The sequence below is a fragment of the Hippopotamus amphibius genome, chromosome 4, assembly GCF_030028045.1.
Source record: "Hippopotamus amphibius kiboko isolate mHipAmp2 chromosome 4, mHipAmp2.hap2, whole genome shotgun sequence".
In the NCBI taxonomy this organism is placed as follows: domain Eukaryota; kingdom Metazoa; phylum Chordata; class Mammalia; order Artiodactyla; family Hippopotamidae; genus Hippopotamus; species Hippopotamus amphibius.
The window spans coordinates 161,453,040-161,479,636 of NC_080189.1; the positions used below are offsets into that span (position 1 = coordinate 161,453,040).

General features: G+C 42.7%; 1 protein-coding gene across 4 annotated transcripts in view; it reads left to right on the plus strand.

The window, feature by feature from the left end:
* Nucleotides 1-26,597, plus strand: part of IFT43 (intraflagellar transport 43) — an 81,962-nt gene that overhangs the window by 14,302 nt on the left and 41,063 nt on the right. For 3 of the 4 annotated variants that reach the window (XM_057732766.1, XM_057732763.1, XM_057732764.1), the window contains exon 3: nucleotides 16,694-16,758. In XM_057732766.1, coding sequence (XP_057588749.1) covers nucleotides 16,694-16,758 — 65 coding nt within the window. Of the gene's footprint in view, nucleotides 1-14,877; nucleotides 15,001-16,693; nucleotides 16,759-26,597 lie in introns of all 4 variants that reach the window. The other variant, XM_057732765.1, reaches the window with a different exon arrangement.

The following is a 26,597-nucleotide window of genomic DNA, read 5'->3' on the forward strand; positions in this document are numbered from 1 at the left end:
TTAAATCAGCTCCCTTTTATACTTAAATACGTTTATTTTTGAAAAGAAACTACAGTTTGTGATAATTATATTTTTCTGCATACACATTAAAACACATACATGGCTCTTTTTAAGAGGCACATTTGTGTACCACCTCCAGTCATCTTGCTCACACCAGTAGCATATGTACCTAACTTTGGGAGACAATAAATTAAAGCCTGGTAGAGAGGTGAAGAGGAGAAGGCAGTTCCCAGAGACATTTCCCAGATGGATAAGAGGTGGTAACAGATTGGCTGTTGGAGGTGGGAGGGAAGGAGTCTGGAGTGGACTCCATTTGTAGCTGAAAAGACTGAATGGATAATGGTATTTCTGAGGCTGAGAATTTAAGAGTCTCAGCAGTGGGGGGGACCTCAAGAAGAGTTGATTATTTCAATTTGGGGCCTGTTGAATGTGATTTGCCTTCAGGATTTTCAAAGAGATCTGTTAAGTACACAGTCGAAAATTTTGGTCTGGAGCTTAAGAGAGAAAGCTGGAAACAAGTGTTAAGAGATGTGGGAGTTACCAGCATATACCATATATTTTGGGGTCTCTAAGAGGAACATATAGGGAGAACTTCTGATCCCTTTGTGTGGCACAGAGAACCTTTGTTATTTCCAGGTGCAAATGTGTGAGGATTTTAAGCAGAGAAGAGATACAATCAGATTTGCATTTTAGAAAGAGCACGTTGGCAGTAATTGGTCAGGGATGGATCCAGGTTTTGTGGGTCCTGAAACTTATACAATTTAGAGACCTTCTTTAAGAACAATAATTCAAAATTATGAATTCAAAATGTACATGAAAGTAAATACTTATTTGTAATGAGAAAAGAAATCACAGCCAAGTTACTAGGCCTTGGACATTCAGATTTCTTTCTTGGAGTTCTTATTAGGCAGTGTACCTGAAATGCTTGCATAGACATGCCTCCTGCCTGAGAGCTAGCTTCTCCTCCCTGTCTAGAACTCTCTGTAACTCCTAGGGGCCTATGCAGGCAGGGGTGGAGTATAGACTGGAGGAAGGTGAGACTGGAAGCAGGGAGCCCAAGTAGGACCTCAGCTGAGAGAAGGCAAAAAAGGAGCTTGTGAAGCCTTCATTTGCACGGTTGTGCCGTTTTCTCCAACACCCCTCAGCAGGCTGGGTATTGACACAGGGAAGGCATAGGGTTGGCTTGATCCAGGTTTGGGGGAGTGCTAGAGGGAATGTAGGGCATGAACACCCTCAGGACCATGGATGTGAGCTGGGTTGATAGCGAAAGAAGAGAAACCAAGAAGGAAGTTCTTAGATCAGGACGGAAGGAAGGGACTAGGTGTTTCAGACTGGTGCAGCTCCAGATTATGAGTTCGAAAAAGTAGCAAGGTCATTGGCATTTAAAGAGTTAGGGAACTATGAGGCTATACATTAGATGAATTGTTCATGTGAACATTGACTGTACTTAGAATGATTGGACTAGTGTTGGAGCAGGAATGCCCACATTTTTGCTCAGTGTGTGCTCAGGCAATTTTTCATGACAGGAATGAAGGGAAGAAATGTGATGTAGTTGAACAATATGAGTTTCAAAAGAAATGTTCCATAATAATTTGAAAGAGTAATGGTCTAGAGGAAGATTGGGAAGTAACACAGGAGGGTTACCTTGGGACCCTGGTTTGTGAGGTTTTAAAGAATCAGCAGGCTCTACTTGAAAGAGCTGCAAGAGAAATGAAGTCCATGGGGGAAAGCCAGGATTTAAGAGTGGCAAGGAGATGGAAAGAGGGGCCTGTGAATAGAGAATGTCTAATCTGCTTGGGAACCATAGGACTGTGGTCGGAAAGCCTCATTGAAATCATTAGCGAGGCTAGATTTCTTCTCATTATGTGGCATGTCAATGATTACTGAGAAGGAGCAGCATGATAGTAAAATATTCTTTTAATAATGATACTTTACAGGAAAAGGGTTCTGACTAATGTTGAATGTCATTGGTGATAGACTGAAACATTTCTGGTCACATGCCTTTACCCAGCATAATAGAGAATTATGTCACTGTGTTTGGCCGATTGCTTTTATATTCCATTTTAATCCCTCTGTTGGCTTTTTAGGTATAGCTTTTTATACTGTTTTTTTAGTGGTTGCTCTGGGGTTTAGAATATGCATCCTTAACCTATCACTGGCTGGATAGTGTTAGTATTATACCACTTCACATAAAATGTGAGACCATTGTGACAGTATAAATCCATTTATCCCCTTTTATCCTTTGTGCTAGTAGTGTCATATACTTTAAAACTACATGCTTTATAAACCCCGCAATACAGTTGTGATTTCCCTTGAAAGAGTTGTCACTTAGAGAAATTAAGAAAAAAGATAGTCTTTTATATACACCCATATGCTTACCATTATAATTGTTCTTCATTTCCTCCTGTAGACCCAAATTTCCATCTAGTGTCGTTTCTCTTTAGCCTGAAGATCTTCCCTTATTTCTTTTAGTACATTTGCCAAGAACAACTTCTCTATTAGCTCTATCTAAAAATATTTTTATCTTACCCTCATTTTTGAAGGATCTTTTCTATTGATGTAGAATTCTGAATTGAAATTTTTTTTCCTTTCAGCACTCTAAAGATTGTCATTCCTTTGTCTTCAGGCCTTCACTGTTTCTGATGGTTGTTCTACGTTATGTAAGTCTTTTCTTCTCCCTCTGATTGCTTTAAAGACTTCTTTTTATCTTTGGATTTCAGCAGTTTGGCTGTGATGTGCCTAGGTGATTTGCTTTGTATCCGTTCTGCTTGGAATTTGCTGAGGTTCTTAGATCAGTAAGTCAATAGGTCTCACCAAATTGGAGAATTTTAGTATTACTTCTAATATCTTTTCTTCCCCATTTTCTCCTTGTTCCTGGGACTCCCATTGCCTGTATGTTAAACTGCTTGATATTGTCTCATAGGTTTGTCCTGTGTTTTTTGTCCTTGAAGCATTGTTAATTTTCCCCTTTCCTTTATCTTTTTTGTTCTTCAGATTGGTTATTTTCTGTGGATCTGTCTTCAAGTTCACTGATTATTTCTTCTGCTGTCTTCAAACTGAACTTTTCATTTCAGACACTGAACTTTTAAATTTTAAATTTCCATTTTTTTTTTACATAGCTTGTATTTCTCTGTTAGATTCCCCATTTGTTCATTCATTGTGACCATCTTTTCTTTTAAGTCCTTGAACATATATTTATAATAGCTGCTTTAAAACCCTCATCTGTTAATTCCAATATCTGGGTTATCTTGGGGTCAGTTTTTATTGTTTTTATTTTTGACTATAGGTCATGTTTTTATGTTTCTTCACATGTCTAGTAATTTTTGTTGGTATGCAGGATGTTGTGGATAATCATTATAGAAACTCTGGATTATGTCACCTTTCTTTGAAAAGTGTTGATTTTTGTTTTAGCAGGCAGTTTAATTATTTGCAGATCACCTTGAATTTATGAAGACTTGGTTTTAGGCTTTGTTAGGTCAGGTCTATTTTGGTTTTTGCCTTTATTCCAGAGCAACTCCCATAGACCCAGGACATGGTCTTTGCTCCTAAGGTGTGGTTTTTCTGGGATTTCAGTGGAAAACCCAGGGTGTGTACCAAGTACCTTTAACTTGGAACTCATTTTCCAATCTCTGTCTTGCCTGCAGTGGGCAGCAGCTGCAATCTTACCTTCACTCTTTTTTTTTTTTTTTTTTTTTAACCCCTTTAGCAGTTCTTTTCACTGAGTTTCTTGGAGTCTTCTCCATGCGTATGTAGTTCAGGTATTGACTAAAGGGTTTTAGGGGAGTTTATGTGCAGATTTGGGGCTCCCTCCTTCCCAGAATTTCTCCCTGTCTATTTTTAGTGACTCTGGCAGTCCCAAATTTGTCCTCACACCAATAAAACTACAGCTTTCTGCTTGAATTCTAGCTGCTCAGTTGCTGCCTAGACTGGAGAGTGCACTCAGAGGGAAAGTCCACGTAAACATGGATTTTTACCTGGTGCAGTTCTTGTCTTTCAAGTGTCAAATCCCTTCCAGTTTCCTCTACTGCTTTTGTTTGCCTGCTGGTGTCTTCATATAGTTGTTTTATATGTTTTGTCCAGAGTTTATATTGGTATCTGTGTGAAGGTGAGTTGAATACAAACTGCTCCCTCATTATGGGATCCAGAAGCTGCCAGTTGCTTTGGGATTGTTTCAGAATACACTGTGCTTTTTTCCAAGTGGTGCTGTTGGCAAGAAAAGAATGAGAGTGGTTGTTGCAGAAACAGATTGTGTCAATTTTCTCTTGGGATAACTGACAGGGACATTCAGGTACATTAGCTACTGAGACAGGAAGTGTTCTGACATCAGTGGCGATTAGGTAGTAATGATCAGAAACATGGGTATGAAAGAGGCCCAGAGACCTGGGATTCAGTCCCCATGATGTAGGAGCTCATCCTCGCAGGTGCTGTGCTCAACACTCTGAAAAGTTAGTCTAAAAAAAGGTCTCTGACGTCATAGATACAGAGAACAAATGGGTATTTGCCTAAGGAGAGGGGGGTGGGGGAGGAAATAAATAGGTGAGGGAGATTGAAAGGTACCAACTTCCAGTTGCAAAATAGATGAGTCACGGGGATGAAATGTACAGTGTGGAGAGTATAGCCAATAACTATGTAATATCTTTGGTGACAAATGATAACTAGACTTGTTGTGGTGATCATTTCGAAATGTATAGAAATATCGAATCCCTATGTTGTGTGACAGGAACTCACATCGGTCAATTATACTTCAAAAACAAGCAGACTCACAGGAAAAGAGATCAGGTTTGTGATTACCAGAGGTGGCAGTGGGGGTGGGAGCGGGGGAAGGGGGAGTTGGACGAAGGCAGTCAGAAGGTACAAACGTCTAGTGATAAGAGAAGTACTAGGGGTTTAATGTACAACATAATAAACATAACGAACACTGCTGTGTGCTATATGTGAAAGCTGGTAAGAAAGTAAATCCTAAGAGTGCTCATCACAAGAAAAAAATTTTTCCTACTTCTTTAATTTTGTATCTATATGAGATGATAGATATTCACTAAACTTATTGTGATAATCACTTCATGGTGGGTGTACATCAGGTCATTATGCTGTCCACCTTCAACTTACACAGTGCTGTACGTCAATTAAATCTCAATAAAACTGGAAGGAAAAAAGAAGATCTCTAGAGTTGGAGAGGTCAAGGGCAGGAGGTCTTCCTGTACAGCCTCGAGCTGAGTAGGAACATGTACAGGTTAAGTGTACCCAGGCCATGCCTTTCACGTCAGGCCATTGTCACCTGGGAGCAGTCAAGCGGATGGCCTTAATTAAGCCTTCCTTGTTTGAGAAAGGGTGGGAAGAGAGCCTGAGAAATCAACCTTGAGCTTGGACTGCAAAGCTGGAGAAGAGAGAGAGCATAGCACGTCTTAACACTGGTCTAGGAGGACGTTTTTTTCCAAAATGAGAAAACCAAGAACAATGCAGAACGTTTTTCATAAACTAAATTTATTCAACTTAAAGGACCATTCTTTATTCTCTTTTGTGTCCTTCCTAATTTGGGGAGCTTGAAAAGATCCCTTCTTTAATGAAATAGTGGTGAGAGGAAATAGTGTTTTTTGTTTTGTAAAGATTCTTAACAAAATTAAAAGCTATGAACTCAGTACCGCCAACCACATCCCATCACTGCACAAACAAAATTTGTGTTTCAAAATATTGACTGTCCATGAAACATATAAGTCTAGGAAACACAGTTCTAGAAGGTTAAAACAATTTTTTTAGGATTGCTGGGGTCCCTTGAAATGTTGTGAGAAGGTGTAGTGAGGTGTGTGCTAATTTGCCAACCATGACTTGCTCTCGCCCGGAGCATCTTCTGTTGCCTCCAGGAGGACCACAGCAGGGTAAAGAACTGCAGTGCGAGGCCTGTGATGTCTGTGGTCTTACGGCAGTGAACAGAGTGGGGATTCGGATGGGGAATATTCCCAAATATTCCTACATACCCTATCATAAAGAGACCCGAATCCCATATTTCAATACACAGTCCTCAAACCACCCACTTCAAATGACCCCCAGGTTAATATTCTTCCACGCTCCCTCCACTTCTTTTCCCTCATTGCCCTTGAGGGGTGGTGAGAGATCAGGTTTCCTAAAGCAGAAAGGTTACGGCTTGCTCCTCTGCTCTCCACTTGTTCCAGGTTATCCCAGTTTGGATTTGGTTGAGGTAGCAAGTCTAGACTGTGCTTATATCCAAAGTCATAGGTGCCGGGAGGGGTCACTTCCTGGAGTGCTGGGAGCTTACACCCTCAATACTGTGCATCCTTCCGGTATTACACACACGCAGATGGGTTTTAACAAACTGAAAGGAGTTAAGAGAATGACAAAAACATATAGGTTGTGATTTATGATGGAAGTTGAAAGGAATGTTTATGTTGGCTGAACTGAGGAAAGTCTGGGGGAATGGAGCATTTCTTTATAAGTGTATGGTAGGTATAGACCCGAGAAAGCTGATTTAGGATCACCCAAATGGATATAATTGAGATTAAGAGGATGCCACCCAAGGGAGGAGCATCCAGGATGAATTTTAAGAATGATTTTGAGAGCTGAAATCTGTTCTCTTTGGATCAGCCTCTTCAATAAATGGCTGGCAGCCCTGTCCCATGAGTCATTTGAAGTGGGCAGTTTGATGACTGTACTGAGATATGGGGTTAGGGTCTTTTTATGATAGGGTATGTGGGAATATTGGGGGAAGTGTGACACCATGAGAGTAATCACGGACACTGTGGTTGTCACATTATTTCTCAGTGAGCAGAGGAACTGTGGCTTCCTCCTCTTGGTTCAGGCAACTTTAAAGCATTGTTCTCTGTTCAGGGAAGCCAGACTAGGTAAGTGTTGGACCCCTGGAATGAAACTTGTGCAAGGCAGTCCTAAAAAAAGGGCCATGCTATGTTTACCTCCTTCAGTCTTCCTATTGTCTCAACCCTGGGCATTAAAGATTTTTTTCCTCCAAAGGCTACATTTCATTACTTTTATCATATCTGATAAATAACATAGTAGCCACTGTCACCGCCATTTACTGTGTCTGCTCTGCACCCAAGATTGTCTCCCATGTTTACAATGGGTCTGTTAAGAGACTCATGACCACTTCTGATTTGTGCACGAGGAGAAGAGGCTTAGTGAAGGTGTGATTAGCCCAAGGCTGCCTATCTAGAAAGTGACAATTCTAGAATCTGAGCCCAGGACTGTCCCTCCTTTCCTTTCTGTCCCTCTCCTCCCTCCCCTCCTCCTTAAACTATAACTTTAAAACTATAGCTTTCCCTCTCCTTTCTGGCAAACTCCCTCCTCCCCTCTCCCCCCCACTCCCTAGTCACCCATTCTTCAAAGCTACTTGTGCTGTTGGTATGTGGAGAATATCTATGACATGCTGTAAAGAGACAGCTACTTTCTAAGTACAGAGATTTATATTGAATTCAGCCTAACACAGTCTGGCATGGTGCTCAAGCTGTTATAGTTTATTTTGGGCATCACTCTTTAGTCCTGACTTTACCTTTAACCCTTCCCTCATCTTGCCTCACTAAAGAGGTAAAGGTTAGACCAAGCCTCTTGCTGTTCCTCCTGTCTTACTGAACATATTTATATTATCAGTAGATACAGATTTGGTTCCAGGACACCCCCCCCCCACTCCCCCTCCTCCCCCGTGGATGTCAAAATCTGCAGATGTCAAGTCCCATAGTCCGCCCTCCATATCCATGGTTCCTCATCCGTGGATTCAGCCAACCATGGATCCTGTTTTACTGTATTTACTGAAAACAAAATCTGCATATCAGTGGACCCGCACAACTCAAACCAGTGTAGTTGAAGGGTCAATGGTACTTTGTGTGCAGAAGATAAATGAAGGAGATGGTCCTTTTGGTTTGGTCTTCCCAGGTGTTACCCTTGTCATTGATCTACTCTCTCTTGTTCTTGGGCACTTGGTTCCAGCCCAGACACATTCTTTTCTGTAGCCACTGTGTCCTTTCAAGCCTGTTCTAGCTGGCATGCACCTAGCATCTAGGAAATCGTATATCATCTGGTTCAGTGCAAAGCTTTGGTGTTAGAAACCAAACTGGATTTGAATCCTTGCTCCACTTCTTACCGCTAGGATGACTTTAGGTGAGTTAATCTGTAAGTTACAGTTTCCTCGTGGGTAAACTTGTTTTGTAGTAGTGGGCAGTTCATGGGGGTTCTGCAAAGTAATCCTCCTAAAGCTTTGGTATAGAGTAAACCCTCAGTAGATGTTGGCTGTTGTTGTAATTGTTAGCTATCAATCAGTTGATGTGTTCTTTCTCATTACCTAGGTTGTTTATTCACCACTGATCAGGTTTTTGTGCTTCCATATTCTCATTTCTCTCTGTAGCCTTTTCTTCTCTGCTTATTGTCCCCATCCTCTTAATACAAGTTCAAATTGATGGTAAACATTTCATGTCATTGTTTACATCATTTTGCCTAGATACTCTCTCCCTGAATTGAAAAACAGCATTCATAGATTCAAAGAATCACAACATTGTAGAACTGGGAGGAATCACCTCTACTATGAATTAAAATCCAGAATCATGAAACTAGTTAGTGGCAGAGTCGGGACTAGTACCCGTATGAGAAGCAATCTGGTCCAGAATTCTTTCTACACACTTTTTTCCTTACCCAAATTTCACATATATATATATGCACAATTAAAATACAGTCTGCAGCAGGTTGGGGGGTGGGGTGGGAGGAGTGGGGAGGCACTTTTATCTAGAAACTCGTTCTCCTATCACGTCTAGTCCTGGCAGGGATCTGACCTGACCTGTGAGGTGTGGAGTTGTTCTCTGGTCCTCAGGGTGCTGGTGTTAGGAATTGCCAGCCACACAGTGGAGAAGGTCTCTGTTCCTATTCAGCACAGGTCTTCATTGAGCAGATATACCCAAAAGCAGCCCTCATACTGGTGCTCTCCTCTTCACCACCCTTGTCTTTTTTCTCCTTTGTTAATCTAAACTTCATGCATCTAGTTTTTCTTTTTTAGCTTTAGCTTTTCATTAAAATCTGAAACATCCAGAAAAGTAGAAACAATAGTACAATGAACAACACCCACCCATCCCCTAGGTTCAACTGTTTTCAACATTTTGCCACATTTGCTTAAGTGATAATTTTTAAGATATTTTAAAATAATGTATTTACATGGTTTATATATACGATAAGTTTTTGCTGAATTATTTCAAAGCAGACATCATGAAATGTCACTTAAATTCTTCAACATATATCTCTGAGAAATAGGGACGTTTTCTTAGAAATCTACAACTCCACACCTAACAGTATTAGCAATTCCCTAACACCATCTATTACCCAGGCCATGTTAGTTTCGTGCAGTTGTCTCCAAAATATCTTTTATAGCTAATTTTTTAAAAACCAAGATCTAATCAAGAACCACTCCACTAAGTTTCTGTATCTTAAGTCTCTTTTAATTTGGAATAGTCCCCTACATGCACCCCACCCCTTTTTAATGGTATTAACTTTTTAAAGAGCTTGGGCCAGTTGTTCTTAGAGTTTCCCTCGTGCTGGATTTTTCTGATTCTTTCTTCCTAGTGTCTCTGTACTTCCTCCTCTCTCACCTGATCTGCAGTAAGCCGGAAATCAGATTGGAAGGCTTGATTACATTCCAGCTGAATGCTTGTGGCGGCAGCTTTTCCTGGGTGGCGCTGTGTGCCTCAGGTAGCAGCACATCACGTCCCCACTGTTCACGTGTAAGTGTGATCACCGCGTTAGGGTGCCGATAGATACCTCTGTCGTTAAGGAACATTTTCTGCCTCGCACCTGGTGAGTAACATGTGGCGCAATTCTTTGGCACCAGGAGAATGTCTGGTTTCCTGTCAGTCAGTCTTTCACCTCATGGCTTCAGCATCTATTGATGATCAGGTTGCTGTCTTATACTTAAAATAGATTTTGCATTTTGTTATGTCCATTTCAGCTTAAAAGAGCTACATTTACTCATAAGGGTTCAGTTGTAAGCTTGGATGGTCTGTTACCTGCCATGACCTTAAACTCACGAGGGGAAAACTCAGGTCTGCGATGAATTAGTTGTCAGACCCAGGGTGAGGTTGGAGGAAGAAATTGGCAGAGATGAAACTGTGCACAGTGGACAGATTTGAGGAGTAAATGCAGTCCCTACAACGTATGCACGTATTAAGAAGTGTTGGTCTTCTCTCTCGTCAAGCATGTAAGAGCAGCTTTCCTGGATGTTCTTTCAGGTTGCTGGAGAAAGGAAGGGAAGTTTGTTTTTAGCCAGAAATCAAATGTTGGACGTGGGAGGTGTATTGCCCCTGGAAGCTGGAAGATGGGAGGTGTGCAGTGGATCTAGCTTAACTGAATGCCTTTTCTGTTGGAAATTCATGCGTGTGTTTGGACTGGCTTTTTGAAACAGGCTGCAGTTTGGATTTTGGACTGATTCATGTTGTGGGGTTTCTCCAGGACTTCTGAGAGTGTGTGAGAAGTTTCTAAACTCGAAAGGCTCCTTTTTTGGCACTGCAGTATCTTTCCTATTTCGGCATCTTAAGAATCTGGGGGAACCATATAAAGATCAGAAACAAGTCTAGTCCTAAAGGCTCCCTGTGACTTGGTAATTCCAATTAGTTGAATCCTGGCCCATTCGGATGAGACCATATAAAGTGACCGTTTCCTGAATTTCCTGCTCTCTGCCTCTCATCGGCTCCTTTTTGTAGAAAGCTGGTATTTCAGGACCGCAGCCACCCGTCACGTGCTTCCAACCCTTTACTCGCAGTCATTCCTGCCCCTGTTTATTTTTGGAGAGAGCACATTTTTGCTTCTCTCCAGGAGCTATGTGGGGTCCTGCCCCCTCCGTCCATCAGGCGGCAGCCCCGGCAGGCTGTGCTGCTTTCCCACACTCGGAGACGTGACTCCAGCTTTTAAGAGGGAACATGAGGGATGCGCTGCCTAAGGGCTACCGTCACCCGCTCCTATTTCAGTCCCTCCTGGTGTTGCACATTTTAAGACTTTCTTTTTTTTTTAAAAATAAGTTTGGGTAATGTTACCTGGCAGTATATCTGCCAAAATTGGAAATCATTTTCCCAACAGATGTCTTGGAGCCATGCCTCTGAATTTCAGAAGTGGAGCAATTTAAAGAATAAACCAAACAAAAATAGAAAAAAAAAAAAAAAAAGAATAAACCAGGACTGTTGAATTCTAGGTCTAGGTCCTCTCTTCTTTCTGGCTTTTAAGATCATTTGAGCTCTATTCTCTGTCACCCATCCGGGTTTTGTTTTTTTTTTTTCCCCTCCTTCCTAACACAAAGATAGGAAACAGATTTCTTCCAGAGTCATACCTCATACAGATGGTGATGTCTTCCCAGGTGCCTGGTCAAGGAGGATTGATGGGCTCTGTAAGAAAAATACCACAACTGTCTTAGACTAAGCTTCTAGATTCAAGGATGGAGCAAGAGTCAATTCCTTTTTCTTTAACTGCCCAGGCCATTACACAGAGAACTCAGACACACAAGATTTAAGAAATAAAAAATCACATGTTCTTGTCTACTCTTGTCCTACCCACACCTGGTGGGCAAGAGAGGGAAGGAACCCTGACCCAAATGGAGGGATCCATAATGAAGGGTGACAACTTCTCAGCACTTCCTGTGAGGACTGGGCTCTGACAGTGAGCTGGGGAAGGCATTCAGGCTCCCAGGGTCCCCCAGCATCTGATCTGTCACCGCAGGCAGGGAGAACATAGCAGTGCTGGCAGCTGGTTCTAAAAGGAGCAAGAGTAGCATCTTGGTCTAGAGCGTGTCCTCTGTGTGTTTCAGACTATCCTGGGGAGAGAGCCGCGGGGCTCTTTCTGAAGCAGTGTGAACAGGTGTCCGCAGGACTCTTTCTGAAACAGTGTGAACAGGTGTCTCGATGATGTTGTCATAGCTCTTAGGGAGAACAGCCAGGCATTCAGGGGCTGGACTGTCCATGCAAAAGAACCCACCAGACCTTTTAAGTTGTATTGCGAAAAGCCAGTCATCCACTTCAAACAGATGATTTGCACCTAATTTTAAACTACTCCATTATGATCAAGTTCCATCAGCTTTCACTTCCAGCCTGCGTTGTATAGTAATAGGTGCTGAGGACCTCAGAGCCCGAGCAGTACAATGATCGGTGAACAACATCTGCTGCAGCCTGAGTGGTATGTGCTGTCCTGGCATCACTTCACCTTGTATCTGGTTGCTTCTGGAATGCTTTTCCTTTGCATTTCTGCTTATCTTTCCAATCCAGGGTCAGCTCCACTTATTCCATAGAGCCTCTGTCAGTCTCCTTGTCCTCAGCACTTCCCACTTTGGTTTGATTCTGTGTAGCCTTCAGTCACGCTTGCAGGCTGAGGCATGCTTGTCAGAGCACTGTCTGAGTGATGCCCCAGGAGAGTGTGGCCCAGTAAAAACCACCAAAGGTGATGAGAAAACTACGAAATTTAATGGAACTGCCCCATGGCTGAGGGGTTCCTCCTCAGCTTCACCTTTGGACCCTGGATGCAGCCTCCCCCTGGAAGGACTCTCAGTTCCTCCATCCCTGATACCTACCTCCCGCCTCCAGTGTGGCCTTTGCAGTTTCAAATTAAGCCCAATGTCCATCACATAGATTTCATACAGACCTGATACACTCTGAATTCTGCCTCTTCCCAGCCTCATTGGACCAGGGTATCATTTGAGGACAGGGATGATGTCTTCTCCTTTTTCTAACTCACCTGGTGTGTATAGGACAGTGCTCAGCTCCTCACATAGCAACAAAGTTGAATTCTGGGAAGGAGCTTTTGTCACTTGGTAATGGTGGTTAATTACATCTGACTCATGCAGACAGGGTATTTGTGTGTGGCCATAAGAAGACTCATAGTAGGATTATTTACCAAAAAAAAAATAAGAAATTTCTTGTCCTTGAACTCAGAATACTAAGTCATGAACATAAGGATTCCTCATCAGGAGAGACACCTCCCGCTAAACGCCCAAGCACTGCCTTGCAGAGAGCTGAGTTCTGCACTCGCACTCCCGCCGCCCCGATGCCCCAGTCTCCCAGCCGCTTCAGTGCTTTCTCCTGAGTGTGGCCCGGACTCCCAGTGGGAGCAGGGAAAGCTACTGTAACCCTGCCCGGTTTGGTGCAGAGAAGTTCTTTGTAACTCTTCCTCTCCCAGGTGATTTCAAGGAAAAGCAGCTTATGCAGTTTTTACAACATTATGTCAACTCCCGAAGTCTTCAATTATTAGTGCAAAAGCCCCTTTGACTTGGGGATAGTTGTTAAATTCTTCTGGGTGCGGAGGAGTGACTCTTCATGTAGTGGTTGTTCTGTTTTGAAGCTGCTGTCCTAATTTAGCAGCTGGCACCGTTTCACAATGGAAAGAAGAGAGAAGAAGTGTCTTTGTGTTACCTCTAGGCAGAAAGGATTCTCACTCATCCTCCCAATAGCTGTGACTTTCAGGGGTTTGTGGTTAAAGAAGATAAAGCAGATTATTTTGGATTTTAGACTCCTAGGGAACTTTATTAACCGTATGATGTCTTAGTAGTCAAAGCAATGGCTCAGGCCAGGCCCAGAGGAGTCTTTTTTTTTCCCCCTTTTTTCCAGCTGGTGTAGTATATTTTATTACATGTGTTCTAACCTTTCCAGTGATGCTGCCACTAACAGTAAAGATACAGCACTTATTACGTGCCAGGACTGCTCTGAGCACTTACCAAACAGTCACTAATTTAATCCCTCAACAGTTTAGCGGTTACTCAGAGGAGTGCATTTTGACCTAAATTTATGTCATGTATACTCCTTTTCCATGCTGCCTAATCTCTCACAATCCCTCCCCAGTTCAGTCTCTGCCCCTCCTGTCCCCTTTGTCACCCACACCCCATGGCAGAAAACAGAGGTGGGGTCAGGACACACAGGTTGAGGAACCAAAGCCACCAGGCCCCTTCCCTTCTTGTGGACTCTCCGTGGAAAAGCACCAAAGGCCCTGACACCGTGGCACCGCGGATTTCACGTGGGTTCATCCTGTCCTTCCCAACACCCAGAGCAAAGGGAAGACAGCAGAGGATCCCAGCTCTGAGAACCTCTAGTTCTGGGGCCACACAGCCTGACAGCACAGGGGCCAGGCAGGGTGCCTGAGTGAATGAAGTGGGACTAGGGGTTAGAGGCAGGCACACCTGCAGCCTGCACGCTGACACAGGGAGAAAAGATCCCACTTCTGCTCGAGAAATGTGCTCGTTCCCATTTTTGTCAAAACACCCGGCATAGCTTTCATTTCCCCGCTTCCAGTAGACATAGGAACAAAGAGAGAATTCTGTACTGAAAGAGAAACAACAGCACAACTGCCTTTGTAATGGATGTCAACTGGCACTTGACTTCAGCAGGAAGGAGACAGACAGGGCGGGTGGGGACTGTGGCAAACTGGAGTGCACGTGTCCAGCCACTGGAGGACAGTTGCTACTCAGCCGCAGCGTTACCAGAGCTTCCAGTTTTCCTAGAGAAGCCAGAAAGTCCTGTTTTGTGTGGAAATCTTACAATTTTTTAAACGTTAGTTTAAATTAAAAACTAAACATGCGGTTCCCAGTTTGTGACCTCCAAATTCAGGAATGCACATCATCACAAGATGGTCCTACCCTCGAATAAAGGAAAGTGGAATGTTACCTGCAAAAGCATGGGGAAGAAAGCTGTGGGCCAGATTGGTTTAAAACCTCCTGGAGGGGCCTGATATGGTTCAGTTCTGATCTCTAACATTTGCAAGCACGGTAAGAGCTGAACAAGACAAGGTTCTTGGTCTCTGCTTATACATAACGTTGGCTTGTGGTAGTTTGGGCTTATTCTGATTCCAGTAGTTCCTTACAGTTCCAACACTCAGTGCTGTCTGAGAAGTCTAACCTCTGAGCTTCAGTTCCAGATTCCTGGGACAGAGAACTTGACTGGTTCTGACTGGTGCAACCCTGGTTCAGTCACCTGTGTCTAAGGGAAGAGGGGTCCTGGGATGGAAGGCTTCTCCATCCAGCCTGGGGAACGGGTGAGTGTGGGTGGCAGGGACACCAAACAAGGATGCGTGGACTGGAGTTGATGGTGGGGATCTCTTCGTTCATCTCCTTTGGGTTCCGCCCTGAGAGAGACAAGCAATAGCTCATTTTCCACTTCTACATTTTTACCCTTTCTGAGAGTACAGAGCCCCATTACTCAAGTTTGTTTTCTCTAAAGTACTATTTAGGTTTCCCAGTAGCTAAGTTGGATGCAGGCTTTCCAGGACTTGGCTTCTCCTCCATCAGGCCTTTCCAACAGTTTCTGCCTCACCCCACAGAAAGGCCCCGTCTTTAGACGGAGCACGTCCTTGGCAGGCTGGGGTGCTACCAGAGAAGCAGGAAAGGAAATGCATCTTGGTGTAAAATAAAAATATCAAAAGTTAAAAGGTATTTCGACATGGTGAGGGAATGTTTTCTTAAAAAGCTGCAAGTTAGGTTTTAAGCAACAGATTGAAAGGGCACTGCAGTGATTTTAGCCCAAGAGTCTGTAGACCACATACTTCCCGCCAAATTTGGCCCACTGCTTGTTTTTGTAAAGTTTTATTGGAACACATTGCACCCAGGTGTTTACTTCTTGTCTGTGGCTATTGATTTCCCTGCAGCATCAGAGTTGAGTAACTGCAGCAGAGACTGTGTGGCCCACAAAATCAAAAATCGTTACCACCTAGCCCTTTATTAAAAAAGTCTGCCAACCTCCATTTTAGTCCATTTATCTAAGTATCTCCTCAGACTGAGAACAACAGTTATGGTTATGTGACATTCTTGGAAAAAGAAAGTTGGTATCTCAGCACTCCTAGGTGAGTGCTGGGTAATTCAAAATAGAAAGGATTTTTGCTGTTTTGTCCAATTTGAGTGATTCAGTAGATTGTGTCCCCCCCACCCCCAGCCTGGCATTTTTAGTTGAGATAGTTAGAAAAGAATTCCTGCGCTTGGGTTTCTGAATGTATCTATTGCAGGTGAATGCCTCCTGCCCAAATAACTTGAGTAGATTTTTAACACACCAGTTGAGTTTGTATCTTTGAAGCAAGCCTCTCTCTTATATTTTTATTTTATTACCTATCTGTTTATAAAAGTGATATAAATTGTGAAAAAAGAATTGGAAAAAGCACAACATCTTAAAGAAGGAAAAAGAAATTGCCATAATTCTGTCACTGGATCCCCTCTCACGTACTTATAGCTAAGTAATGCTAGATGTTATGTATTAGTGATCTTTTCACAACATCAGAAGCATATGCCTACTGTTTTGCAACATGTTTTAAAAAGTTGACATATATTGAACTTTCTCATATCCCTAAGTGTTCGTTTTTAACACAGCTTTTCATTATTGCATAGTATTTTCACGTGTATTCCATGATTTACTTAATTTCTTATCGATGTGCATTTTGGGTGTTTCCAGTTACTCAGTATATTCAGAAATGACATTATGTTTCTCTGATTATTTCCTTGGGATAAATTCTTGGGGTTAGAATTGCTGGCTCAAAAAGTATGAGCATTTCTAAGGCTTTTAGTAGACATTGCCAAATTGCCCCCCAGAAGGGTCTGAAAGCACCCAGGTTTTGTTGTAGTGTATTTTTATTCAGAAGGTTTCAGTAGGCTGAAGGTTGGTTTAGATGACCTTAACCTCAGCCCCTGTTTGCTGAACTTTGATGTTGACTGACTGTTTTGTTGGCTTCTCTTCCCTTGCAGGCTCCTCCTCCCAAGCCACCCCGGCGGCAAGGAGGCTGGGCGGACGATTCCATAAAGGCTTCCAAGTGAGTGCCAGCAGCTCACAGGGGTGGCAGGGGGTGTTGTGGGTAGTACTATGCTCCTGTGTTATTCTTTTATTTTTTATAACAGCTTTATCGAGATGTAATTCATATACCCTACAGCTCACCCATTTGAAATGTACAATTCGGTTGTTCTTAGTATATTCAGAGTTGTGCTATCATTACCACAATAACTTTTAAAACGTTTTTATTACCCCCTCCAAAGAAACCCCATACCCACTAGCAGTCACTGCCAGTGTCCCCCCAACCTCCCCAGCCCTAGGCAACCACCAGCCTGTTTTCTATCTCTGTGATTTGCCTATTCTGGACATTTCATGTAGATGGAATCATATATTATGTGGTCCTTTGTGACTTCCTTCTTTCACCTGACATAATGTTTTCAAAGTTCATCTGTAGTCTGACATTCTGTGTTCTTCTTAAAGTTACTTTCTAAACAGAATGGAATTGCCTGTTAGTTACTGCTGGATTACAAACCATTTTGGTCTTTAATCCCTTGTACTAAGTCTTAGATGAAAGGTAAACCAATATACATATATATTTACTACACCAATGGGATGGCCAAAGTTTAACTAAAGATAAACTCAGGACAGGAATTTCTTTTTCTTAAAGAAGAGACATTACTTTTGTCCAGAATTTCTTTCAGCAGTTGTTGCCTTCAAAATAATACTGTCAAAAATATTTTTCCCCCAATTTTCCACCCTTCCTCCTCCTTTCCCCTCCCCACCTCTAAACACACACACACACACACATACACACACACACACCCTTTTTTTCTCTCCTGAGTCATTTGAAAACAAGATGCAGTCATCATGATATTTTACCTCTAAATACTCCAGTATGCATCTCTAAAGATTAAGGACATTCTCCAAATAATCACCATATAATTATCAACTCTAAGAAATTTCATAATGATTTAATAATATTTAAAATATAGCCTATATTTAAATTTCCCCAGTTGTCCCCAAAATGTCTTTTGTAGTTCCAGGATCCAGTCAGAGTTCACACATTGTGTTGGTAGTTTTGTATCTTTTTCGGGTCTTTTAGTCTCTAAAATAATTCCAGCTCCCCTTCTCCCCACTGCACCTCCACCCAATACATTGCTTTTTTTGAGGAATCCAAGTCAGTTGTCTTGTAGAATGTCTGGATTTCTCTGGTTGAGTCCTCATGGTTAGATTCAAGTTAAAGGTTTTTATCAAGAACAGATGATACTGTGTACTTTTTATTGTATCAATGGTATGGAAAGATATACTCAAATATCTCACTCCCATCCTTATTTCTTCTACCTCATTCCTATCCATCTCCTATGGGTAACTTCTTTATTAGTTTCTGGTTTATCCTTCCTATACTTCTTTTTGCAAAAAATAAGCATGTATATATAAATTTTAAAATATATCCTTATTTGTTTCTATATGTTAAGATTCAGCAAACTGTGGCATATGGGCCAGCTACCTGCTTTTGTACAATTTTTAAAGGTTACTTTCCACTTACAGTTGTTATAAAATATTGGCTATATTCCTCTGTCTGACTTATTTAACTTAGCATAATGCCCTCCAAGTCCAGCTATGTTGCTACAAATGGCAAAATTTCATTCTTTTTTTGTGACTGAGTAGTATTCCATTGTGTATAGGTATACACCACCTCTCTTCAATCCATTCACCTGTTGATGGACATTTAGGTTACTTACGTATCTTGGCAATTGTAAAGAATGCTGCTGTGAACATTAGGTTGCCTGTATCTTTTCAAATTAGTGTTTTTGTTTTTTTCAGATATATACCTAGGAGTGGAATTGCTGGGTCATATGGTAGTTCTATATTTAGTTTTTTGGGACGCCTCCATACTGTTTTCCACAGTGGCTGTACCAATTTGCATTCCCACCAACAGTGTTTGAGGGTTCCCTTTTTTCCACATCCTTGCTAATATTTGTTATGTGTGTTCTTTTTGACGATAGCCATTCTGACAGGTTTGAAGTGATATCTCGTGATTTTGATTTGCATTTCCCTGATGGTTATGATGTTAAGCATCTTTTTATGTGGCTGGTGGTCATCTGCATTTCCTCTTTAGAAAAATGTTTATTCAGTTCTTCTGCCCATTTTTTAATAAAGTTTTTTGGTTTTTCTGGTGTTGAGTTGTATGAACTATTTATATATGTTGGATATTAATCCCTTATCAGTCATATCATTTGCAAATATTTTCTCCCATTCAGTAGGTTGTCTTTTTGTTTTATTGATGGTTTCCTTTGCTCTGCAAAAGCTTTTAAGTTTAATTAGGTCCCATTTGTTTATTTTTGCTTTTATTTCCTTTACTTTAAGAGAAGATCCAAAAAAAATATTGCTGCAATTTATGTCAGACTGTTCTTCCTATGTTTTCCTCAAGGAGTTTTATAGTATCCGGTCTTACATTTAGGTCTTTAACCCGTTTTGAGTTTATTTTTGTATATGGTGTTAGAGAATGTTGTAATTTCATTCTTTTACACGTAGCTGTCTAGTTTTCCCAGCACGACTTGTTGAAGAGATTTTTTCTCCATCATATATTCTTGCCTCCTTTGTTGTAGATCATTTGACCGTAAGTGCACAGCCACCTGTTTTTATAGATCACGTTTTATTGGAACACAACTACACTCTATTTATTTATTTTTAATTGAAGTATAGTTGATTTACAGTGTTGTGTTAATCACTGCTGTACAGCAAAGTGACTCAGTTATACATATATATATACATTCTTTTTCTTAATCTTTTCCATAATGGTTTATCATAGAATATTGAACATAGTTTCCTGTGCTATACAGTAGGACCTTGTTGTTTATCCATTCTATGTATAATAGTTTGCATCTTCTAATCCCAAGCTCCCAATCCATCCCTCTCCCATCCCCCCTCCCCCTTGGCAACCACAAGTCTATTCTCTGTGTCCATGATTCTGTTTCTGTTTCATAGATAGATTTGTGTCATAACTTAGATGCCACATATAAATGATGTCATATGGTATTTGTTTTTCTCTTTCTGACTTACTCCAACTCAGTATGATAATCTCTAGTTGCATCCATGTTGCTGCAAATGGCATTATTTTGTTCTTTTTTATGGCTGAGTAGTATTTCATTGTATACATATACCACATCTTTAGCCATTCATCTGTTGATGGACGTTTAGGTTATTTCCATGTCTTGGCTATTGTGAATAGTGCTGCTATGAATATAGGGGGTGTATGTATCTTTTTAAACTATAGTTTTGTCTGGATATATGCTCAGGAGTGGGATTGCTGGATCATATGGTAATTCTGTTATCTGAGGAACCTCCATAATATTTTCCACAGTGACTGCATCAACTTACATTCCCACCAAGAGTGTAGGAAGGTTCCCTTTTCCCCACACCCTCTCCAGCATTCATTATTTGTACACTTTTTAATGATGGCTGTTCTAACTGGCGTCTGGTGATACTTCATTGTAGTTTCAATTTTCATTTCTCTAATAATCAGCGATGTTGAGCATCTTTTCATGTGCCTATTGGCCATCTGTATTTCTTCTTTGGAGAAATATCTCTATGTCTTCTGTCCATTTTTCTATCGGGTGGTTTGCTTTTTGTTATTGAGTTGTATGGGCTGTTTATGTACAGTATTTTGGAAATTAAGCCCTTGTCAGTCACATTGTTTGCAAACATTTTCTCCCATTCTGTAGGTTGTTTTTTCATTTTGTTTATGGTTTCTTTTGCTGTACAAAAGCTTGTAAGTTTGATTAGGGTCCCATTTGTTTATTTTCATTTTTTATTTCTATTGCCTTGGGAAACTGACCTAAGAAAACATTGGTACGTAAATCTACATTTTAAAATTTAGATCTCTGATCCATGTGGAATTAATTCCAGTATACAGTATGAGGTGCAGATCCAGTTTTATCTTTTTTTCTAAATGACTGTTGTCCCAGCACCATATATTTGAAAATCCATTTTCCCCAGTGAATTTAGAAGCCACCTTCACCAATAGTGTACATCCGTGTATGTGCTTGGGTCTGCTTTTGGACTCGTTATTCTGTTCCAGTGGTCTTTGTGTGTATCTGTATGCCATTAAGTACCACACTGTTCCTGTGCTGAACATAGCACTGCTTTTTCACGTTACCCAAGAACAATAGGTGACTTTGGAATATGCTATTGAGAAGCTCATAGAGGATCTCCATTTTTCTGAATTATTCGGGGATTCTAGTGTTTGTATTATCTGGAATTTATTTTGAAATATGGAAATAAGACAAATCCTATATCTGCTTCTTAGAGAAAAAAAGAGAATCTCAAGAAAATTCAAGAGAATCTTAATTCCTCGATAAACATGTTAAAGATTTTTCCAGATCAGGTCAGTCTCCCCTGGGAGGGAAGTGCTATTCCGTTTCCCGTGTTACTTTCCAAGGGTTCCCTTGCCTGGCTCCTCGGTCGGCGGCCCGGTCCTGCCCCCTCATGTTGGCGTGCCCAGGGCTCATCCTCCAGCCGCCTCTCCTCTGTCCATGACGCTCACCCTCGGCGTGATCTCCATCCCGTCTTGGGCATTTTCCTGTCACCTGCACGCTGATGACCCCAGAGTTTGTATCTCCAGCCCGGTCCTTCCCGCGAGCATCTCGCTGTCCACGTGACCTTTCCATCTGCATGTGCAACACACTCCTCACACATCCAAATCGGTCCTCTTCGTTCCCACCCCTTCCGCCCCTCCTCTAACCTGCACCTCCCCAGTCCCCTCAGGTCTCCATAAATGGACTCCACCTTCCCTGTCACTCATACTCTGAACTTAGGGATCATCCTGGACTCCTCCGTTTCCACTCAGGTTCAGTCCATCAGCAAACTGTCTTCAGTCTACGGTTGAAATACACCTGTTGTCCTTGCTGCCAGGGCTGCAGCCAGTGTCATTTTTGGCACTGACTGGAGCCAGGCCCTCCTGACTGGCCTCCCCCTTTACCTGCGCCTCCCTCCGTCTTATCTGTGAGAGCCGAAGTGACCTCTTTAAAACATAGGTGAGATCAATTCATGTTTGTCTGCTCAGAACCTTCCAGGAGCATCCCCTCCCCCCACCCCCCCACCCCAAAGTAAATCCCACAGTCTTTACCATGGCTTCACAGGCTCCACCTGAGCTTGCTTTATATAGAGTAGCACCCCTCGTCACTCTGTGTTCCCCTTCTCCTCTATATGTGTCACCACCTTACATATATCCGTGCACACGTGTGTGCACATACACGTATTGCCTTTTGCTCTCTGCTGTCATGTAAGGTCCATGAGAGGAGACACCCCCTTGTCCACATACCCCAGTACCTCAGACAGTGCCAGTGCATAATAAGCACTCAGCGACTATTTATTAAACACCTGAACGATCAGATCAGTAGTTTTGGTTGGTCATTTGCTGTATTGGTATGGGACGTGGAGCTCTGGAGGGCTGGGAGACCGTTGGGGGATGATGCTCTAAAGAGCCTCAACTGGGGCAGTGGAGTGAGTATGGGCAGGAGAGGCGATTTGGAGACATTTTGGAGGTAGAGTTAATAGAAGTGCCATTGGTTGGATGCAGGGCAGAGGGCAGAGTTGAAGGTCCACGGCAAGGTGCCTGACTTTAGTGACTGGTTGCGTAGTGGTGCCTTCAAGTGGGGAAGGTGGGAAGAGAGACCTGACTTTGGGGCGGGGCGGTGGCGGTCCATGGAGATCATTTCTGCAGTGCGGGAGTCTAGAGAGATCAAAAAAAAGTTACAGTTTGAGCCATCTGTACAAATAGGAGGCAAGGACAGAGCCTTGGATTTGGCTGTTTGGAGGTTACCAGGGACCTTTGAGGAACTGATTACAGTGATTTGTGTTGGGGCAAAAGCCAATTACAGTAGGCAGAAGAGAAAGGTGGAGGTGAGGGAATGGGTACAGCGGTACTGGCTCTTACACTAAAAAGGAAAGGAAAGAGGTGGGGCAGTATTTGGAAGGGGGAGTCTGGTGTGTGTAATGCCTGAGAGAAGAGTGTTTACAGATGAGATAGCAGGGTGTGAAGGAGTAGGATCCTGCAAGGGTAGGATAAGACTTTCTAAGAGAGACTAATTAACCTTGGACAGGAAGAGGCAGAACGTTTTTCCTCCAGGGCAGGAGGGAGCTTGGAAAGGCTGGTAAGTTATCAAAAAAAGGCTGAAGGGAGTAGGGAATTGGGGGAATTTCACTTGAATTGGCCTCTCTTTTTTCTTCTTTTTTCAAAGTAGGAAGGCAAACTGAGTGTTGAACTTGTTGGAGCAAAGGAGAGCTGGTATCTGTAGACAAGTAGAACAGATGCGAAACAGAAAGAGGAAAGGGGGCCAACTAGCGTTAGCGGTAAGAGAGGCGATTGTTGGGCAGCACTGGGGGTCTGCTCCATGAAGGCTGGAAAACAGGAGCTCCTGCTATTTGCAGGCGCCTCAGGGAAGCTCTGAGCTTTGATTCCAATTAGGGAGATGAGGCGTCTTCTTTCACAAAAGTCAGGATGGGCACAAGGAGCACACTGTATGTGAGAAACTAACGGAGTGGCCAACCCTGGTGTTGTGACGTCAGAGGAGAGTAATCACCATGGTTGGGGAGCCCCTCGCAGAGGAGATGGGGGTCAAGCTGGGGGAGTTTTGATGGGCAGAGAGCACTGTGAGGAGAGCATTTTGGTTCGGGATTGGTGTAGGCATAAGTGTTGGGAGTGGGGAGCAGTAACCCTATTGTCAGTCTGGTTAGAGCAGAAAATTCACACTAAAAATATCGTTCTTACCTTACATTCTTTTGGGATGGTAATAGAGGTACTGTGCTAGATACCTGTCTGAGCCAGTTCGGGCTGCTATAACAATATCATAGAAAGGGTGGTTTAAACACCAAACATTTATTTCTTGCAGTCCTGGAGGCTAGAAATCTAGAGGCTGGGTTCATGTGGCCTTCCTTGGTGTGTGCACACGGAGATCTTCTGTCCATTGTGTGAGAACACTAATCCCATCATGGGGGTTCCACCCTCATGACCTCATCTAATCATAATTAGTTCCCAAAGGCCCCACGTTCAAACACCGTTGCATTGGGGATTAGGGTTTCAACATATGAATTTGGGGGAGCCACAGATGTTCAGTCCATAGCTGCACCTTATATGTGCATTACACCAACCTTATTGGATAGGTTCTAGTTTTTGAGGTAGGTACCACTCTATAAGGGAGGGAGGTAGGCTTATGGAGGTCTACATTGTTGCCAGTGGGAAGTAGGAGCGCTGTTTACACATCTGCCTGAGGAGCCCACAGCCAGGAATGTGAGTTTCTGGAATACCTTTGTTTTGTTTGTATAACACTGCCCAAGATAGCACAGCGTGTGTCACCCAGCTTACTGGCTAGAGCCTCTGGCTACTGGAACCCGGACACTCACCCCTGAGCCACAGGAAAGGGCTGTTCTCAGGAATGGCCTGGGACCTGGGATCACTACCTGTCTCCTCTCCTCTCCATAGCCGTGCCAAAGATTCCATCTTGGAACCAGGCTGGCCTTGGCTCCGAAGTTGTCCGAGGTGGGGCACTTGTAGTTGGTGGGGAATAGAGCTGAATGAGAGTCAACCAGACTCGAGAAAAAGAGGAAGGAAAGATAGTCTGATTAAGTTTTGTCTCAAAGTGTCTGTTTTTGGGTTTGTCCCTGCATTGATCTGCAAGGGAATGAGGCAAGTAATGGCCCCTCGGGGACTTTCAGGACTTTGCTCTCAATGTCACCCGTCATTTTCAATCACCCTCTCCCTCCCAGCCATTAATTTTGGCCCAGGATCATGGGGACTTGTCCATCTATCACTCCTAATTGACACTAAATGATCTGTCAGTTTATTGATGAACAGCAGGAGTGGAATTGTCACAATATATTTTACTTTCTAACAACTCCTCCTGACAATTTTACCTTGTCCATCTCACTCTCCTCACATAAATCTCCATTGGCCGCTCATTCCTTCTCGTGGGCTGTTCTGGTGCCAGCCACTTCCACACCATCTGCACGCGTCAAGGACATCAAGATGGCGGTAGAACAGCCGCGTGCTGGTCCTGAGGTTGCCCCCTTCCCTCCTCCTTCTCTCTTTCCCTCTCCCTTTTTTTTTTTAATGGCATAGATGTTCCAAGAATACTAAAGGCCTTCTGTCCTGTCCCTCTGTGTCATTGCCATACCAGAGTCTCTACCTTCTTGTTAGCAGCAAGTAGTTAATTCTTATTAGGCTACAAAAGTGCGGCAGGCAAAAATTCAGAGCTGCCAGGCTCCTTGATCTGTAAACACAGTTGCTCACACATGTTTTGTCCTCTTTAAAGCAGCTCTGTTATAGGCTGTCCATCCCCATAGAAGTCAGTTTCTTAGAAAGATGTCACAGAGGGTAGGTTAACCAGAGCTTGCCCACTGGTGTGCCGTGTGTGCACTGTGGGTGCTGGTGTGCCAAGATGTGGGTGCTCTGTCCTTGGACCTTTTGGGCCAGGCTTAGAGCTGCCAAGGCCTCTAGGCTGTCACTGGCAGCCACAAGCAGTCGCATCCATCCACCCACCCCAGTTTCTCGTTCAGCTGTTGTTTTTAAGCACCCTAACTCCTGAAAAAGATGGGGAAGTGCTGGGTTAGATACATATAAGGACATATAGCTATTTCATCTTAAGAAGGTGTACCTATGGGTGTGAAAAACCCTTTATCCTTAATGAGGCCAAGGATGAGTAGAGGAGCTTGACAACATATTAAAATGTCATTGCCCTCCTCCCTCCTTCCTTTCCTGCTGAAGATAATTTTTGTTAACTGATAGGGACTGTTTTTGTTTATTAACCATCATTCCATTATCATGCCTATCAAAATTAATAATGATTCCTTAATGTCATCTGATAGCCAGATCATATTCAAGTACTTCCATTGTCTCAGAGATGTCTTTTTATAGTTGATGATAAAAAGGGCAAATCAAGGTCCTCACCTGTACTTAATCATTAGATGTCTCTCATTCTGCAGCCCTCCCCGCCCCACACCCACCTCTTTTTTCTTCCCTGCCACTGATTTTTTTTTTTTTTGAGAAACTTGTCCTGTAGAGTGTCCCACATTCTGGATTTGGCCTGTTGATTCCTAGTCATGGTGTCTGACTTGTTCCTCTGACCCCCATGTTACCTGTGAAGCTGGGAGTTAGATCTAGATCAGCTGGTGGTACTTTGGAGGTGGTGCTGTGTGCATCCCGCTGCAGCACATCCACAGACACAGGTGTCCAGGGTTCCACTTGAAGTGAAGCTGTGATTGATCCTTGGGGTCAGGGGTGTGGCCCCCATGTTACATTCCTGCCAGACTCCTGCCTCCTGGTCAAAGTGTCCATTGATGATTGTTGCCTGGAGCCATGATTTCACTAAAGGGTGTCACATGGTAATTTCCTAATTTTTACGTATTAACAGAAATTCTTCGATAAAGAACTTTCTCTCCAACTATTTGGTTGCCTGAAATACAATTTATCATACCTGTCATCCTGCCTTGTTCCCCCTCCAGTCTTTTCATTTTGAAAAATTTCAAACGTATAGAAAAGTTGCAAGAAATAGTACAACAAAGCATCCTCCCCATTGTTAATGTTTCACTGCACGTGGCTCTGCCCTCATTCTCTTTTTTTCGTTTTTATTTTTTCTGAACAGTTTCAAAGCTGTAGCTGCCTTAGCATTTGCATTACTTAACTAGTAAATAGTTACTTTGCAAGAGATTTTTGTCAATATTGTTTGCTTCTGGGTCTGCAGTACTTGACACATATGTCCTCCGTACATATTTGATCATTGAGTGACTTCTGGACATTTCTTACAGAGCTCCAGTAATTAAAAAGGGACCAGGTATCCCTGAGTCCTTGACCTTCACATTTTCATCGCTAAATAAGATTTTGTT